Raw genomic sequence first — 19,827 nt, forward strand, 5'->3', positions numbered from 1 at the left:
TTAGGTAACAATTTTAACTAAAAATACTATATGAATATTTATATGGTTTGTTAAAGGTGGACCCATGTATAATGTGATAGTGTAACGTGGCAATCAAAGTCAAGAGAAGGTGACAGTCAGCGTGTCACTCTCCATGAGATTTTGGTATTCCCCTACCGCTAAGGCCTTTATAATGAGAATGACCTACCTAGAATCCGGTCGAACTTAGGGAACCTAGCTCCCCATTTTTATACTGAGACATCTATCATATATTTGAGTAGTTTATATCTGACCAAGTTTAAGGGACATCCGACTTACCATAGATCCTAGTTTAAGGGACATCTGACTTATCACAGATCTAGTCGATCATAAGGCTAGTCGGAATAAGGGAACTCAACTTCCCCCTCGGTATGAGCCTTTCAAAATATAACTGGTCGACCTTATGAGCTTTCTCACATACCAGTCTTCCTTCATATAGCCGGTCGGTAGCAACTTTGGTTAGATTTACACAACTCAGTATGCTCGTCTATTATACATACAGAAAGTAATTCCCCTTATAAATTCGGCCGGATTTGAAATCTTAGGTTCTCGCTTTAAAGGCAAATCCTCTCTCATATGAACGATCGACTAAAAGTACTGATCAAATCTTTAGGGACTCAGTTCTCCATCTCTTAAAGGTAAATGTCCCAGTATATGGTCGGTCGCTAAAGAACCAACCGGACCTAGGGAACTTAGCTTCATCTTACTTCTAGAATAGATCTCCAGCACCATCTAGTAATCGAGCAGCTTAAAGAAAGAACGGATATACAATCAACCAGTTTAAAGACCCGGTCGAGATACACTTAGCAGACAACATGGTCAAAGAATCGCAGCAACATGTCAAAATAACAATCGCTTGTCAGATAATATGATCTATTATAATATGAGCATTCACCAGAACTTTCTTCGAAGGTGATTCCATTTTCCATCAACGGACAACTTATGACAACATATTCCTTAAACCGTCTCATTAATGATGTAAGTTACAAAAGACAAAAAAAAGTGCACATATGGGTAACGAAAGATTGCTTGAGCGGTTACTGTACATCGTCCCATGCTATATGTCTTCTCTTATTCGACAATCTTTGACATTCTCTTACATCGTCCCAGGCTTTATGAGAGGTGATATATAAAGATAGTTTCTTTCCGTTGGCAAGACAGACATGCTTAACAATAGTCTCATTTACGCTCACGCATCTACTATTAATCTTCCAAATTTCTGCTCGAACATTCCACTGACTTGAGCGTCGAAGGGCCTTCGCAGTGACCCCTTCCCAGGTTTTTAGGTACTGACATTCTGTCTACTCTCTTGAGTGTGTGCATAGAAGAGAAAGGCGCTCGGAGTTCTCTTCCGATTCTAGTTCATCATCTTTCTCTCCTTTGCAAAGTCTTCTGCCAGTCAATTACATCGTCACCTATCCAGTTCGTCATCTCTCAAGTTTTCAGACATGATGAAATATAATAATTTTGATCAAATCTACTAAGATTAATCTAGTTGTTTTAACTATAGCTACTATATGGCTAATTTTGATCAAAATTATCACAATTTTTTATTTATGTTTATCTTTTTTTTTAAAAAAAAATCCTCCTAAATTTATAATTTATCTGACTTTGATCTCTACTATTTGGGTTTATTTTATAATATTTTTAGTATATATATATATATATATATATATATATATATATATATATATATATATATATATATACTATTTTTTAATTTATAACTTTGTAGTTTTTTTTTAAAAATTATTACATAATTTATATCAACTCTTTATTATTAAAATTATTACATAATTTATATCACCTTTTTATTATTATCGGTTAAAAAAAATATAGTTTTTTAAAATTTATAGCACATTAACACATATAGATATTCTTGCGTAAATGACTGGGATAAATAAAGTTTAGACTTCCATACATTTTTGGAAGATGCCCAATATTTTGTCCACTCAAAAATTGCTATAATATTCATGGTAGCAAAAAGTTTAGCGATGCAAAATGTGATTTTGCTCACTCCGAACGTCCAAATAATTTGAGATAATTAACCGAAGAGAGAGACATTTGTGAACGTTAAATTGGCATTGACGAATAATGTTATGGGGGGCATTTTAAACAAATAAACAAAAAAAAAAAGAATAATGTTTGTTCGATAATTCCAACTGATCAAAATGTGACCGGGAAGGCAAGGCCTTGGTCATACTTGAAGCTAGCATGTACCGTCACTTCTCTTATCTCAAGCACAAGAAGATAATGACTAGCGATAAGTTTAATTAAGAAGTATTAAGCCATGCATACCTTTAATTACCATGTTGATCAAGGGACATTGATTAACTAATTAAGAGGCATCTTATGGAATTAATGGAGACCATCAAATTGTACATAATCTGGCGCTCGAACTCTCTTATGTTAATTCTTTCATTTTTATTTCTTTTTTTACCACCATTGTCCTCTTCTCCACACTCTTGCCTCTCCCTCTTCCTGCATTTCCACATCGTTGACATTCATCTCTCCTCCCCTACATTGTCGGCTCCGCCAATGTTGACAGTACTGTCTTCTATTTCCTCCGTAAACGTCATCGACGTACTCTCCCCTTCTTACCTTCAACAATAGTGACTTATTTTCTTTTCATTATAATTCATGTAAATACGTTGTAATTAGGGTTCGAATCATGAATATTTAGATATCATCCTGAATCCCGTAATGATTTGTTAATTAGATTTATATAAAGATGGTCCGTTATTGGGTATTTTTATATTGTGTCAATATTTAAAGTTTTAAGATTTTAAAATTAATAATTAAGACTCGTATTTATTTGTATGTATTCGATCAAATTTATTTGATATGTAATAATCATGATAAAGAATTTGTGAATCTATTGAGGATTCAAATGTAAAAATAGATGTTGAAAATTAATGATGATGACCTAAATGAAGTTGGGCATGACGATTCGGAATTTATTAACATGTCGAGCAACTTGATTTAAAATAAGTTATGCAAGAGAGTCAACCAATTGACACGGATGATAACAATGATGCGAGATTTGTATCTAACAACAGATTGAGTGAAGACGTTTAAAGTTTTTTTTTTTTTTTTGATAAACTTAATAGAAATTAAAGTAGTCGATTGTTGGTTCAATTATTTTTTTAATATATTATAAAAAGTTTTTTCAAAGTTGTCTTATGCTATTTTCTATGTAATGTAATATAATATTGATTATATTATTATATTTGGTAATGTAATATTTGATTACAAGGATGATTATATTTATTTTATTTAATGTCTAATATTTTTTATAAGAAATGTAATTCATATTATTATAAAATGATAAAAATATCCTACGATTTCTACCGGAGATCGCCGCCGTACCTCTACCGAAGGCAATCGACGGTTGTGGCCGACGACGATACCAGAAGTGGTTGGCGGCGGCCGACCGATGACCAATGACGGCGGTCGGTCGACGACAGGCTGCGGCGGTGGCCGGCCAGTGACCGGTGGCGGCGACGACGGAAGGGGCCGTCAATGATCAATTGATGCCGAAAATGAACTAGGAGTATATTTGGCATTTAAATTTTAGTTAAACGATGACTTCATAATATAATCGGATTACATGGTGTTTACTTTGTAATACAAATTACAAAACTTCATTATCTTTTGTAATCCAGATTATATTACATTACAACTTAAGTTAGCAGATTTACCTTTTTTAAAACTGTACCAAACAAAGTAATCAATTTTATAATGTAATCTTGATTACATTACAAGATTGATTACATCCTACCAAATGTAACCCTAATGCAATTCAATTATGTCCAAAGTCTTATTTGTTGGTACAATCGATCGGGTCAAATTAACCAAGTTGATATGCAAGCTCGAGTTGATTCGAATTAGAATTTCGATATTTGATCAATACACTGTCGAAGTAAAATGTCCAACTTGAATCAACTCAAGCTTAATGCAATCCAATTATGTCCAACTCGAGCTGATCAAAGTAAAACGTCAAACTTGAATCAAGTCAAGTTGGCAAGTTTTTCTAAAGTTGTCTAATGCAATCCAATTATGTCTATAGTCTTATTGTTGGTACAATCGATCTGGTCAAGTATAATTTCAAGTAGGTTAAAATTAATCATATACTTAATAGTCAATCAATATATTAAGTTGGTTGAGCAAAAAGTCAAGAGAATCAAAGTTGACTGAATACTTGATAATATATAAAAAGTCCAAGTAGGTCATGGTCGGTCGAACACTTGCAATTGAAAGTTCAACGTAACATAGAGTTGACGCGAGACAGAAAGTCTAAGTGAGTCATGGTTGACCAAACACTTATGATCAGAAGTCCAATAGGTAGTTGGCAAGAGGAAAGTTCAAGTGGATCATAATTGACTAGACACTTGACAATCAAAAATCCAATAGGGAGTTAGCATGAGGTGATGAAGTCCCGACATATCAAGGTTAATTGGAAAGTAGGAAATGAGGAAGTCCCGGTAAGTCAAGGTTGGTCAGATGCTAGATAACGAGAAATCTCGGTAGATCATAGTTGACTAGACATCGGACAAAGGAAGTCTTGGCAAGTTGCGATCAACTGGATATCGAACAAAATGAGAATTCAACTTTGGTAAGGCTGAAATAAGAGTATTAGTTGATTGATAGAGTATATCGATCAACTAATGGATACAAAACTCCCAAAACCTCAAAAATATAGTTGCTACAGTATTGCTACATTATCGTGAATAGTATTTTACTACAGTATTGCTATAATAGTAATCAACTGATGGGTTTAATTAATTGACTGATGGATAATGCAGAAACATATAGAAGTTTCAAAACTCGACTGATTATAATCAAGCGACTGATGAAGTATATCAGTCCATTGATGTCTTGTTCAGGTATATAGAATGTTCAAAACTTGACTACGAATCTTGACTGATTAAATAACAGTCTATTGATGATAATGATCAATTGACAGATGTTGAGATAGATGAAGTTGTTGAGTTGACAGGTCAGAATAACGTTCGAATCAACAGTAAATTAATCGACTAATGGGTAAGATTAGTTAACTAATAGTAAAAATCAGCCAATACCTAAATGCTATAAAAGAAGGGATTCAAGGATATTTTCGCCGTAGGTTCTTAAAGATTTGGAGAGGAAATGTTGTTACATTTCCTACCATCAAGAGACAATCCAAAATGACAAAGAAGTGTTCAAAACAAAGATTTGTATAATGTTGTTACTTTCATTTGTATTTGTATATTTACTTTATTATTGTGTTTATTTTTTAAGAAATAGTTTGTAAAATGATTCCCTTCCTCCAATAAATATCCAAGAAGAAAAAAATTTAGTAGTGATAAATCGCGCTAGAATTATAATTTGGATTAGTCACCTTAGGAAGTGAAAATTAAGTAAAATTAAGATGTTCTGCACATGACATCAAATTTGATTCAAGTTTTCTGCTAGACATTCAAACGACGAAAATACAATCGAAATGAAATTATCAACCCTCTACCTTGCACCTGTCCTAATGTTACTACGTGACAAATAAGATATATATTTTAAAATGATGATTAAGTTGGCAAAAGATGATTATGCTCTCCCTAATGTTCCCGTCAATCTATCCTAGGGTTAACACGGAGGATGATGATTAAAAAATTATACAAGGTAAACATGTGAATAAATAAATTAAAGAATTAATTTGTAATATAGTTAAGTGCAGAAATTTTAAATTTATAATACATTCTATTCTATCGAGTATTGATAGTTATGAACTACGAGAGCTACTAATTACCGCACTTAAAATTATATAATTTTGAAAGGCGAATCAGAGTTTTCTCAAAGATCGAGTACGTTCACTTTCGAATTATACTCCTCCCATCTTTCAAACTTAAATTAAAATTGATTGCCCCCAGGGCGTAGCACAGGCGGTGAGCGCATGGTATCTTTGGCGTAATGGCCAGGGGTCCATTCTCAGGAACTGACGACCTGGGGTTTACTCCGTCATGCGCCTATGGCCTGTGTACCTGCATGAACCTCCCATATCCGTGGGGCCGGCACTAGGGGGGCCGCTAAGGTAGCGGATCTACCTTTAAATTAAAATTGATTTTCTTTATTTAAATCGAATTGAACCAACTAAAATTAAACTAAAAACTTAATTATTTAAAATTAAATTAAAAAAATTTAAAATTGTAATAAAATTTTTAAACACAGTTAAAAAAATAAAAATTAAATAAATATAATTAACTAAATTTCTTCGGTACTGTTTTGATTAAATCATCACCATCTGTGCTGATTTCATCAAAATAACATGATCAATTTAGTGCTGACTTTTAATTAAAATTCAATTCAATGCACAAAATTTCTACTAACATAAGATCCCTGAGAAAGATGAATTCATATTGGATTTGTTATATACAATTTTATCTTATAAGATAATGTTTCTGTATGATCCTAAAATCATAGGATGATAATTTTACTATTATACTAAGGCTCCTTTTGAAAAATATCAAAAGTTAAATTTATAATTTTGCAACAATTATATTTTATGATAAGTCCAGTTGGTAACAATAATTGATCAACTATAATAATTAATAATATATATATATATATATAATAACATAAACAAACCTCTTAATTATTAGGTTCGCGAGCTCATAAATCAAATATTGTTAAGCTTGAATTTGACTCGATAATATTTTCAAGCTTGAAATTAAGCTCGAGCTTGACTTGAATGAATTTTTTTTCAAGTCAAGATCCGAATAGCTCGTGAGTAACTTGACTTGTTTACACCCTTATAATAATCTTTTGCGATGGATTTAAATTAGCTATTCGCTAGCTATTAATTCGATTTTTAATATTATTTTAAAGATGGATGATATTCTATAGATAAATCCTTTAGTTTATTATTCATTATTCATGTATCACAATCCTAACATCTTTTTCTTATGCTAAATTGTAACATAATTAACATGCACCCTAATGCCGATGCAGTGAGAACTCTCAAAAATATTCAAAAACTAATAAAATCCGATCATTTTCAGTCCTTGCCATGAAATTTTCCAAGTGTATAATTATTCGCTGCTTTATATATTGACTCAGATCTGTACTTTTCACACTGTTACTGTTAAAATAAAATTGTAATTTAATAGTCCTTTATCTGTTTTTTTACTCAATTAAATTTCTAGTAAAGTACCAGAAAACAGGTGGAATGTGCAGAGGAGGATTATGATCCCAGGCATGCAGTTTAAATCTTGAAATTTTCAATTGTTTTTTTATTCACATGGGAGAATTGATCACCTAGTTTAATCGATCTCACTCGATAATAAGTTCAAGAAATTCATAAAATATAGTTATAATTCCAATATGCATGATTTCAAAAAAAAAAAAAAAACAATACTCGATCTTCAAATGACATTATATGCATGTATGCCATCAAGATCTTCTCTCTGATTAACCATTTGATGAAACTTAAATCTGAATCCTGGTGACCTCCTCCAATATAATTCACCATTAATGAGGTCGAACTCCAATGCATCCCAAGAATTTTCTCTCTAAGATATTAAGCCACCAACTGGAGTTTTTGACTTGAGCAAGATATATATATATATATATATATATATATATATAACTCTGATTATATTAACACATGGAGAAAGAAGGGATCTCGAGGTTTCAGACATCAGGCACACTTGCGCCTTCATGCTTCACGTCCCTAGCTCTGCTGCTTCTCATCAACGCCAACTACTCGATCACAAGTTTTAATATATACAAAACTAATAGGCGAACAAAAATCTATCGAGCTGCGTGGACGGTGAATCTAGCTTTAAAGTCAACCCCGTCTTCCTCGATCCTCTACTCCTCTGCTTTGACTCTTACGCTATTCCCGCCGGAAAAGTGGATCCATCACATATATCTCGAACCCTCTCCCGCCACTTTTATATACTCTTCTTCTCCTCCTCCTCCTTCCTTCCCCTCGATCTGAACCATCAGATTAATCGTTCTTAATTTTACATTTCAGTAAGTTTTTCAAAGGGCACAGCTTTAATTAATAAATTCTGTAAATTAGTCAATGCTTGAATCATCAATTGAATAGAATTAATTAATGTACTATGGCCACCCTGCCTGCGTGAAGTAACGAGGCCATCGATCGAACTTCGAAACCTTAAATGAAATTGAATAGAATTAATCGAGTACAGGCTGTAAGGCCGGGATCCGATGGCCATCAATATATGGCCTCTCACGTGCTTCCTGCTCCCATGCATTCCTTCATGCACATATATATACATAGTCATATGCGATGTAGTTTTAGGGGGTTCCAAGGGCGATGAGCAAATGGTCACTAGTACCACTCGGCGCGCGAAGGAAGTGCTCCTCTCCCTTCTCGTGCTGTCTGCGTCGCTGTGCCCGGCCGACGCAGCCGGGTACAGCGAGGAGGTGGGGCGGCAGTTCATGGGGCTGAGCCCGCGGCCGGGGAGCCGGCTGCTGCAGCAGGGCGGCAGTCGGTGCGACGGGAATACAGGGGCGCTGTGCCCCGCGCCGCCTCCGAGCCACCCGCCGAGGCTCGTCGCGTGCTGCGAGAGCCGCTGCCGCGACGTGTTCTCGGACCGCTACAACTGCGGCGCCTGCGGCAGCCGGTGTGGGTTCGGGCAGCTCTGCTGCGGAGGGCAGTGCACGTCGGTGGCTTATGACGTGGGCAACTGCGGGGCGTGCGGCGCGGTGTGCCCTGGCAATCAGCGCTGTGAGTACGGCGCCTGTGGCTACGCATGAAGAGAGTTGGGTGTTGGTTCCTTCCTGTGAAGAATTAAAAATATTTTAAAATGGTCATTTAATTTCATTTTCAAAAAAGTCTATAAAATAGGCCCAAATTTGATCTTCTCGGTCTAATAATTATATATGTATGTGTTGGTTGTCAAATTTTGGGAGAACTTTGTGGCATTCGTTACATTGCGTATGAGCTAAGTGAGTTTGTTAAGTGTCACTCAGTTCTCGTTATATTATATATATGGAGACAAATGGTTTTACGTAAGAGTATATATATATATGGCATCCACTATGTAGAAACTTTTGGTCGAATTGCTTGAGTGACATCAACTATTATTGATTGTAGCTTCATTGATACATTGACTAATATATCAACTCGACGTGAGGAATGATTTTCTTCATGGAAATTTCTCTGAGAAAGCTAAGTGTACATGATATCACAACTTGGCTGTAACATGCATGAACCAAATCGCACGTGCAAGCTTTGACATGCTTCATCAAAAGGGATTATACTTCATCTTTATTTTGATGACATAATCACTACTAGGCATGATTCTTAAGGGATTATTGATACGGTACGTGCATTACTTATACAAGAAATTCAATATGGAGAACTTGGGTATGTTCTAAGTCCATTATTAGCATTCTCAATTTAAATATGCATTAGAGTTTCATATTCTAAAATTATGACACTTATGGAGCTAAATGTAAAACTACACAAAGACAAACTAGGTAGAGAGAGCTCTTTCAAGTTGTTTAATGTGTTGACAACTTATTAGCAGCCTTGGTTAACTTATCCTAATTAGATGAAATATGAGTCATATTGTTTATTTGCTTAGTTGGTTTATGGCCAATTCACTAGTTTATGGTATGATTATGTCCGAGAGATGAGAAGATGGTTATCTGGGAACGTGGCTCTGCTATTAACCGAATGAAAACTCTATACTGTGCTGTAAACAGGGGGCGTTAGTGCTAGGACATGGAATGGGTCCCAGTGTTAGCCCTTCGACGCTCAAGTCAATACTCAGTTCGGGAGGAGAGAATAGTAGAAGTGAATAGTAACAAAGAGCCCGTAGAATAATGAAGCATCACATACCTTTACTTGTAGATGGAGATCTCCTTTTATAGTATCACTATAATATTTGTGCACGCATCCCAAAATATATATATGTTTTTCAAAGCTTCCTAAGAAAAGACAAGTCATTTCCTAAAACGAACATGTAAATCTCTATGATGTGACAGACTAGAAGCTTCTAAAGTACGATTTGCTTGCAAGACATTCTTTATTGCTGGTGGCACGAACTTCCAAAAGAGACGGTAAGACATGTATGTGGGTCCTATTGTAGGCCAACTGAGGGCCACTCAGTCGAGATGTCATCAGCTTGGCCGTACAGAGTGAAGTTGTCGACTTGTTCTTCACTTGACTTTATTATTGTCGGAGAGGCGCATTGCATCCGATCAGATATAAGGTCCGATCGATAAGGGCGGTGGGCCGAGTAACTTAATATTTGGCTCTTGACCTCGGTTGCAAGTTATGGAGGATGACTGGTCGAATGGTCTGGCAGCCTTTCACATTAGATCGACTCTCAGGGACCGCTCAGCTAACCTTGTCTGATCCACAGTCCACGGTTTCGTAGTCCATCTAACCTTGCGACTTTGACCATTTGACTTTGACCTCAATGTCAGCCGGTCTTTATTGCTTTGACCCACTTTTGAGGGGCCCATCTTTATCACCGTATCACAAGTCTTTCTCTCAAGTCTAGTCGAAGGAGGCTACAAGTCCGACTGACTGGACAATTAGTATTTTTTGCAACTCTTCTTCCCGACCGGACATTTTGCTATCCGGGCCACCGCTCGGCTTGCACAATTATTGCTTTAACAACTCCTAAAGAAAGAAATTTCTTATTGGTTGGGAGCTCTGGGATTGACGCTGCTCAGATCAAGCACGGATGACACTTAGCCATTTATTAGCTCCTTTTTGATCTCTTTCTCAAGCAACCACCCATACTCATAGTGTCTTTTAATTTGCTGTTGACATCATTCTGATTTCTTGAAAATCGCTCAAATCCTTTGCTATTAATGCAAAATATGATAAGCATGATTTTTGATCATACACCTAATGATTATTTCTATTCCTCATTAATGTCATCTGTGATTGAATGCCACATGTCGTGATCCTCTATCGCCGATAATTTGATGTGATAGCCGACTATTGGGATTCGATGTGATAGCCACCTTTTCAAATTTTGACAGTTTTGATCGAATCTCATTTTCCTATGCCGTTGATCGGACAACTATGGATAACCGTTGACAAGGTTTTTAAAGCCCTTCTTTCTCCCTTCACTGTATCACCTTCTTCTTCACCCTCGTTCGCCTCCTGGCTCTTTGCTTTCTGTTCATTGCTGGCAATTCTCTTTCAGTAAGTCCTCTCTTTTTTCTCCTTTAGATCTCTGATTTTCGTCTTCCTTCACATGGCGCGCTCTCCTCCTCCTCCTCCTCCTCCTGTTGTCTCGGGTATGTGGTACATCTCCACTTCGTCGGATTTTGATTTTAATGGCGACAAGGTAGATCCAATAAAAATGACTTATTATATTCTTGATGACCACTAAATCGCTATCCCTTTTGCATATGATCATCCCCACACACCTCTTGATGGCTTCCTCCCTTTCTTTAAGAACTAATTGTATACTGGTCTTCGCTTTCCAATACCTCCTTTCTTTTTCGAAGTCTGTAGATATTTCCATATTCCTTTGCAACAATTAGTACCAAACTCATTTAGGTTATTGTCCGAGGTTGTGGTGCTGTTCTGATTGTACATGATCCCTCATTTTTGTTCCGAAGTCTATTATTTTTATTATCCCAAACAGTCTGAGCCAGATGTCTTTTTCTTCCAGACCCGAGTGGGTGTTGTTTATTTTGATAAGATGCCCTCATATAATAAGGGCTAGAAATCTCATACTTTTATGTCCAACTCTTCGACCAGCCCATTTTTCGGACCGCATGGCAGATACAGTTACCAAGATCTCTTAAACTGGGCAAATATTGATGGGAGCCGACCTACCTCCAAGCCGCCACTTAGCTGACCAACTTGAAATTCAACATACATAAGTTGCTGCTGGAGGGCGTATTGTATATGTTTAGGCTGAGTCCCATTCGAGACCGGCCGCGCGCCCTGCACTTTTGGTGAGCCACTTTTCCTTCCCTTGTTTTTTGGTCTAACTAATTTTTTCTTCTTTTTTACAGTAAAAGTGATGCTTAGGGCTTTAGTTAGCGGCTCCACTAAGTCAGTGGATGAAGAGAAGCAAGGTCATGGAGTTGCCGAGCTGGGAGCCATGGATTACTACTAGTTGGGACCTTGGAGGCGTAAATCGACGAAGGAGAAGCGAGCCAAACAGTTGGGAGTGATGCTACTGCCAACACTGCGAGCTGCCTCCCGAGAGGCCCTCCATAGAACCCATAGCAGTTCCTTAAGAATTGACGACATCCGCGGAGCCATTGATTTAGTGACAACGCCGCAAGAGGCTCCAAACGGAAGCTACCACTCGATCAGTGTCTTCCGTTCCCCAATCCTCTACCACCGTGTCTACACACCAACCCTTTTGGAAAGGGGTGAAAGCTCCACTTTTGCTGCTCCCAAGAGAGCAACCGGTGATCCAACTCCTCCCTCCTTTGACCAGACACCCTCCCTCTGTGACTTACCGTTTGGCGCCTTCATCGTCCAACCTCTATCTTATCTGTCGCAGGCACCAACCGGCCCTGTAACTCTCTTTCCACCATTCGCTCCATTCCAATCTCCAAATCTAAGGGTCAGGCCAGCTCAGAGCCGATCGGCTCCAGTTCGCATGGGCACGTAACAGTCATCCTTAGATTGCCCACTAACGAATGGCATGTTAGAACCTTGACGCCCGTTAGAAAGGGGTGAATAACTTCCTACAATTGTTAGTCACAGCGGAAACAAAAATACCAATAAACAAAAGGAAAGCTAACTCTAGAAAATAATAAATAAGAAAGCAAACTAATATATGTTCGTTTAACATGGTTTAGAGATTAGGAATCCTACTCTACGGCGTGTCTGTAAGGTGGACGAAACCTCAATCCATTGGTGGATCAATCTTCAGTAAACTTCGACTAGCTTACATAGCTCCTTGTGGGTGAAGAAATCTCACCACAACTCGCACAAGACCACACTAGATCACTTGAACATTTGGAGACTTTAATTAGGCTAAGTGGAATTTGACAGTTACAGGCCAACAACTCGATACCAGTCAACTGCTATAGTGCATAAGTTAACTGCTACAGTGTACCAGTCGATTGCTGCAATAACAGTTGACTGCTATATAGTAGCAAATGACTATTTTCGCAACCATCGGGCACAAAAACATTTTGTACCCTGCCCCAGTCAACTGGTCAAACCTTAACCCTAGAATTTGACCCCCCTCGAGTTCATTCACTAAACACTCGTCCTCGCCCAACCAACCTAGACCTAGCCTTCTAGCCTCCTCCATCAGTCTCGCATCCCTCGGATGCCTCCCCATCTTTCACGCTTTGCCTTCTAGAGCTTCCTTAAGCCTTATCTTTGTTGTTGGGTCTTCCTTTACCAAAAGGCTCCTCACCTCTGAGACTTCAACCATTGCCAAGTCACACTTGGACTTACGTTGCCAAGACTACATACTTGGGCTTACACTGCCAAGACTCCTCTTGGACTTTTCTCCTTTGTCAAGATTACACTTGGACTTTCCTTGTTGTACCTATATCCTGCACACTTATAATGTATATCAAATACAATAATAAACCTAACTTAAACCTTTTCTTAAACATCAAAACCTAGGATACCTAAATTGCTTCAACATGGTAGTACTCCAATCTTGAGCAACCACACACGCCAAAACATAAGATAAGGATTCAGGGTCTCTTGGCCCAGACTTGGCAAAAGCTAGAGCCCGGGAGGCGACCATCCCTCCAGCTAAGTTGGCTGATAGATTTAGCCAAAATTCCACTGGTAAGTTCATGAATTATTTTTAAATTTATTCTTTCCACTCAGCCTTATGTAACCAATTTCTTTATGCACTAGTTTTGGACGGATGGCCTGACTCTTTGACAAAGGTTAGCTCAGTTGGACCACAAGATCAAGTAGGTGCAAACAATGGGCAGGGACGTGGGGGTTTCCCAAGTCCTGATTGAACACCTAACTGCAGAGGTGACACAACTAAAGGATGACTTCGAGAAGCAAATTGAGCAACTTCTTGGATCCGAGCGAACTCTAACCATGGAAAAGGATAAAAATCATGATTAGGCTGTCGAGTTGGAAAATCTTAGGAAGCAAGCCCACAATTTTGAACCAAAGATCAACTCGGCCAACACTCATAAACTCAAGGTCATTGAAGACCTTGATATCAAAAAGAAGGAGGCTCGGGCCTTGATGAAGAAGATGAAGGAGGCAGAGGCCACCTTGGCCACAAAGCAAGTGGGCCATACGGCCGAGCAAGCGGGTCATGAACTTCAGTTTAGCGAGCACAAACGAATAATCGACGAGAAAGACGCTGAGCTGCGATCACTGAAGGCCGAACTTGCTAAGTACAAGGAGGAAGAACCCGACCGATGGAAACCTATAGGGTGGACCATCCAGCAGCTGAAGGAATGTGGCTATATTTCCACTGAGGTTCCTTCCTCCTTCATAGAAGGCAGAAGATCTTGGAGGAGTTCCCTGATGACGTGATTATAGATTTGGCATAGGTTTCTATAAAGCTTATTGACAGCGAGTGGCGTCAGCCGCTGGTGGCAGTATCGACCGACAATGTTGCGAGGAGGGAGAAGGAGTATGGGCTACCGCCGAGTGTGAGAGAAAGAGAGGCAGTGCTAGAAAGAGGGAGTACAGCGGGGTAGTGCTGTTTGACGAAGCGTCGTACGCTGTCGATGCAACGAAGGCGACATCAAGGGTTGTGCAGCAGCTCTAGAGGGTGGTGGCTGGCGGAGGCAGCAGTGTCACGGCAAGAGAGGCGATGCGGGTCCTTGTGGCGATGACATTTCACAGGGGAGAGGGAAGGAGGTGCGGCGTGAGCGATGCCCGTAAGGAAGAGAGCCTCAGGCAATTGCATTGGCAGGGAGAAGGGAGGAGATGGCGGTGGAGAAGGAAAACCAAGATGCCTGCATGAGGTTGCCGGCGTGGAGAGGGAAACGATGGCGGCGGTGTCGCTTGGCGGTGTCCGCGTCAAGAAGGCTGGAGGAAGGAAGCAGGCGACTGAGTGACGATCGTCGCCGGCTGGCATCGCTAGCTAGTGGCGGTGAGAGACAGAGACTCTCCCCCCTGTTCGTGGTGGCGGTGCAGAAGGAAACCTACCAAGCAGCCCCTTTCCTTCACGTGAATAGCAACCTAAAAAGGGGTGCTATAGTAAAATTACCAAAATACCCCTCCCCTCTCTACTTACCACATCACTGAGGTTGATGATGGTGGCGCTCGGGAGATGGAGATCAATGGAGGAATCCCTACTAGGCTGGTCGGCACGGTCTTGGGTTGAAATGGTAACAATTTTTCGTATTATGGGTTGTCGAACGATGGTAGGAGAAAAATAGTAGGGCACACTACTGGGGCTCAAGAAATCTTGCTCTCTCAGAATCTACATGCCGGACTGCATGGGTTTGGAGTTCTTGGTGTTGCTGTGATGCGTCCGCTTGGGGGTCCTTTTAGCGGCAGATGGGTGTGAGCAACTCGGCGTTCTGAGACAACTGCAGGCTCGAGAATCACTTCTGTTTTCTAGGATGACTGAATCTCTTCGATATTGATGTCCTTCGTAGCCCGTTTGAGCAGATAATCAAAGTCTCTTGGAGGCTTCTTGATAAGTGAGCAAAAGAAATCGTTATCTGTAAGTCCCTGTGAAAAGGCACTTACCAAAATTTCTTGGGGTGGCTGACAGGGCGTCCATGTCAACTTGATTGAATCTCTTAATGTAGTCCCATAACGCCTCCTTGGGCCCTTGTTTATAAGCGAGAACAGGTTCACGTTCGTCTTTTGGTAGCGACAATTACTAGCAAAGTGCTAGAGAAAAATCGCTTGGAAATCCTTGAAACTGCAGATGGACCCGATCGACAAGCGTTTGAATCACCTATGCGCCAAACCAGATAGCATGATGAGGAACATACAACACTTGACTCCATTGGTGTATTGGTAGAGCATGACTATGTTATTGAATTTGAGTATATGGTCCTCAGGATCAGTTGACCCTGTATACTCTTTGATCGTCAGAGGTCTGAAATGAGGTGGCAATTGATCGTCGAGGATTTCTTGGGAGAATTGCCTGTTAATCCACTCTAGAGAGTTGTCGAGTTGGGGTGTTTTTCCTTTCCGTACATCCTAGACGGGCACGTTCTCGAAAGATGATCCTTGTGTACTTTTTGGCTTGGCCATGCTCTTCCGAGGGCGTGGGTAATAACTCCTTGTGGTACAAGATTGGCGCGTTCAGTGCTTGCTGGAAGGCGCCTATCAGTTGGTGGTTCGGCTTGTGGCCAGCAGAGTCTTCCGCTCGGGTTATTTGGTCAGTTCGCTAACCTGTTGCCGATACAGTTGGGTTGTTCAATGCTCGACAATCGGCTGCTATCTCCTGTTGCCGTTGCACCATCTTTGCAGCTCGGGCATTTATTAGTATCGCTAGCTCTTCTTGGGTTAACGTCACAGTGGTAATTCATTCAGTGTCCTCCATCTTCACGTCTCGGATGTAGGTGAAGTTTCCATAAATGACACAAAATATGATATTGTCCGGGACCTGAGAAGATGGTTAGCTGGAAACGTGACTCGGCTGTTGACGGGATGAAGACTCCATGCTCTCCTGTAACACAAGGATCGTTAGTATCGGGTCGGGGAAGGGACCCCTGACATTGACCCTCCGACACTCAAGTTAGCACTTGGTTCAGGACGAGAGAATAGTAGAAGTAAATAGTAACAAAGAGCACGTAGAATAATAAAGCATCTCATGCATCTGCCTATAGATAGAGACTTCCTTTTATAGTGTCACTATAACATTTATGCACACATCCCAAAGTATATACATGTTTTTCAAAGCTTCCTAAGAAAATATAAGTCGAAAAGTGTCTCTTACACCTTTCTTGAAGCAAACATGCAAATCTATGTGATGTGACGACTAGAAGGTTCTAAAGTACGATTTGTCTGCATGACATTCTCTGTTGTTGGTAGCATAAACTTCCAAACGAGTACGGTAAGACATGTATGTGGGTCCCGTTGCAGGCCGACTGGGGGCCACTCAGCCAATATGTCACCAGCTCGGTCGTACAGAGTGAAGCTACCAACCTGTTCTTTACTCGGCTTTATTGTTCTCGGCGAGGCGCATTGCGCCCGATCAGACATATGGTCCGATCGACAAGGGCAGTGGGTCAGATAACTTAGTATTGACTCTTAACCTCTACTGCAAGTTGTGAAGGACGATTGCTCGAATGGTCTGGTCGGCCTTTCACATTTGACCCGCTCTCGAGGCTCGCTTGGCCAACCTTAGCTTGTCCGGTCCGTAGTCCGCGGTCTTGTAGTCCATCCGACTCTATAATTTTGATCATTTAACTTTAACTTTTATGTTAACTGATCTTCACTGCGTTGACTCACTTTTAGGGGCTTACCTTTATCATCCTATCAGGCTATCATGACATATTGCATATTTTTCATTAAGCTTAACTTATAAAAAAAAAAAACTTAAAACCTTTAGACTTCAAGTTTTTCTTATGATTTTCGATGTTGACTGATCTATTTACAAACTCGCACGCGTAGCAAAGAACTCGTAGACAATGAATTTGTTCCGGGAGAAACTATACATACATCAAGAACGTAACTGTTTTCATAAATCCCAAAATCAAAATTGTTTATTTATTTTTCATATATTATTATATTATCCTGTCACACAACTTCCTGCTTAGCTAGATTGCATAGGATCCCTCCGGCGATCGACGCATAGATTCTTTCCATGCCTCCAGACTCTACATATACGCGCGATAGGCCGACGGCAACAGATTCTCAGCCACCCATCAAATCACACTACGCATTCAAACGCACGCGACGTCAAGTTGGTCGACGCGCGCCGCTGAATTAAGCTCGTGATCAGGCAACAGTCTGAGCCAAGAATCTTTCGCCCGCATCTACACTAGTGCCACTACTGACGATGCGTGGCTGGTCCCGGCGGACGACGACTCACATGACGACCATTAACTCAGAATTGGATGCTCCTCCCATCTCCTTCTTTAATTTCTACGTCACTGCGCTGGCTGAGGCCGTTCCCAAAGCTCCATCCTCCTCTAGCAGACGAACATGAGAGGTAGGTTCTCAGCTGAGTCAACGAAAGATAATCTTTTTCTTTTCTACTTCAAAGAATAGCATATTGACGTACTATATTTTAAAAATTAATCATCAGAAATTGATCCAAATTGTTGTTTTAGTAATGTTAGTGCAACTGTGGAAGGGGGTAAAATATAAAATATATATAATCTTTAAGAAAGTCTGAAAATTAGATTAGTCTTTTCAGAATCTCATGACTTTAAATGTGTCATTCGTGAATTACTTTGTTTTTTTTTTCTTTCTCTTCTCTCAAATGCATTAGCCAATGAATTATCAATGGAAGAGACAAATTATACTTGAGAATGAGAACCTGATCTGAGAACCACACCATCTATTCTACTCTGTTTCAAGTTCTAGCCTCCTCCTCTCTTGTTTATACTCTTTTTTTTTTTGTTTGAGCGATTTTATCTCTGTGAGGAATGGACGGCCGTCAAATAGTTCCTGCTCGAGAAATCAGCAGCAGCAGTGGAGCAGCTTCGCCGGCGCCGGCGCCACCTCTGCCTCCCAAGCCCATATCGAAGTCTTGCGAGCCCGATCTATGTCCGACGACCTTCGTCCTGGCGGACGCCGCCTCCTTCAAGCAAGTGGTCCAGATGCTCACGGGCACAGCGGAGACGGCGGCCGCGGCGTCGCTGAAAGCGCCGGTTGTTCCGGCGTTCAAGGCCCCCGGGCCAAAGAGGCCCGCTTTTAAGCTCTATGAGCGGCGGAACAGCCTGAGGAACCTCAACCACCTCAGCCCCCTCGCGCTGACGACGCTCTCCCACTCCAGCCCCAATTCCCCCGCCGCCGGCCTCTCGCCCCGCAGGCAGCCGGAGATCCTGTCGCCGAGCATGCTGGATTTCCCCTCGCTGGCGCTCAGCCCGGTGACGCCCTTGAGCCCCGACCCCTTCAACCGGCCGCCGCACCCCAACTCGGAGGCGGCTAAGTGGGCGGAGGACAGGGCGATCGCCGAGAAGGGGTTCTACCTGCACCCGTCGCCGAGGGCTTCGACGGCGACGGAGACTCCCCAGTTGCTGCCCCTGTTTCCGGTCACGTCTCCTAAATTCTCCTCTGATTTATCCCTTCCGGTGCCTCAATCTTTTGCCGGCGATGTTTAAGCTGTAACACCGTGCAAATTAAAAAATCTTCTCTTTTTTTGATCCGATTAAAATCTTCATTTGACTTTCGCTGTAAAATCCGGTTCTTCATCCTTTGAAAGACAAAGACGTAGGGAGAAAATTTGTCAGATCACATGTAAAAGCAAATAAAAATAACCTTTATCTTTTAGATAATATACAGTGAAAATTTTCGAACCCTTAATTTTTTTGGCTATAATTTTCACTCTCTTTCTAAACAACTCCTGAGACTTTTACCAATTTAGAAAAAATTAATAAATATTTTCTTTATAATTTTTTTGATGATTTTTTTTAGAAATATAATTTGATCTTCGTACTTCTACCGTTCTACTTGACCTATGCTTTTACTATTTTTCATTATTTCATGGTAATCAGATGCCTTAATACAATTCAATTTTGTATATAATCCATATGACATCGTTGCAAGACAATTTAATACCATCAACTAACATTCATATAAGTTATTATAAGATAAACAAATGCTAATGATCCTGTCCAAAAAGTGAAGAGATGGATGTTGAGAATGTAGTATTCTTGTTAATCTTCTGTGGACTTCACTCTCGTCTAGAACATAAGCAGTGTCAGTACCAAGTCAGGGAAGGGGTTCCCGATGAT

The 19,827-nt window shown here is 40.2% G+C and overlaps 1 protein-coding gene across 1 annotated transcript; it reads left to right on the top strand.

Moving 5' to 3' along the window:
• The first annotated feature begins 17,899 nt into the window (after nt 1–17,899).
• LOC121990642 (VQ motif-containing protein 4-like) lies at nt 17,900–19,272 on the top strand. The gene has a single exon (XM_042544746.1). It carries the CDS (start codon nt 18,517–18,519, stop codon nt 19,192–19,194), a length of 678 nt encoding a protein of 225 aa, XP_042400680.1. The 5' UTR covers nt 17,900–18,516; the 3' UTR covers nt 19,195–19,272.
• Nucleotides 19,273–19,827: the final 555 nt, after the last annotated feature.

Source organism: Zingiber officinale, chromosome 6B (genome assembly GCF_018446385.1).
Source record: "Zingiber officinale cultivar Zhangliang chromosome 6B, Zo_v1.1, whole genome shotgun sequence".
Taxonomy (NCBI): Eukaryota; Viridiplantae; Streptophyta; class Magnoliopsida; order Zingiberales; family Zingiberaceae; genus Zingiber; species Zingiber officinale.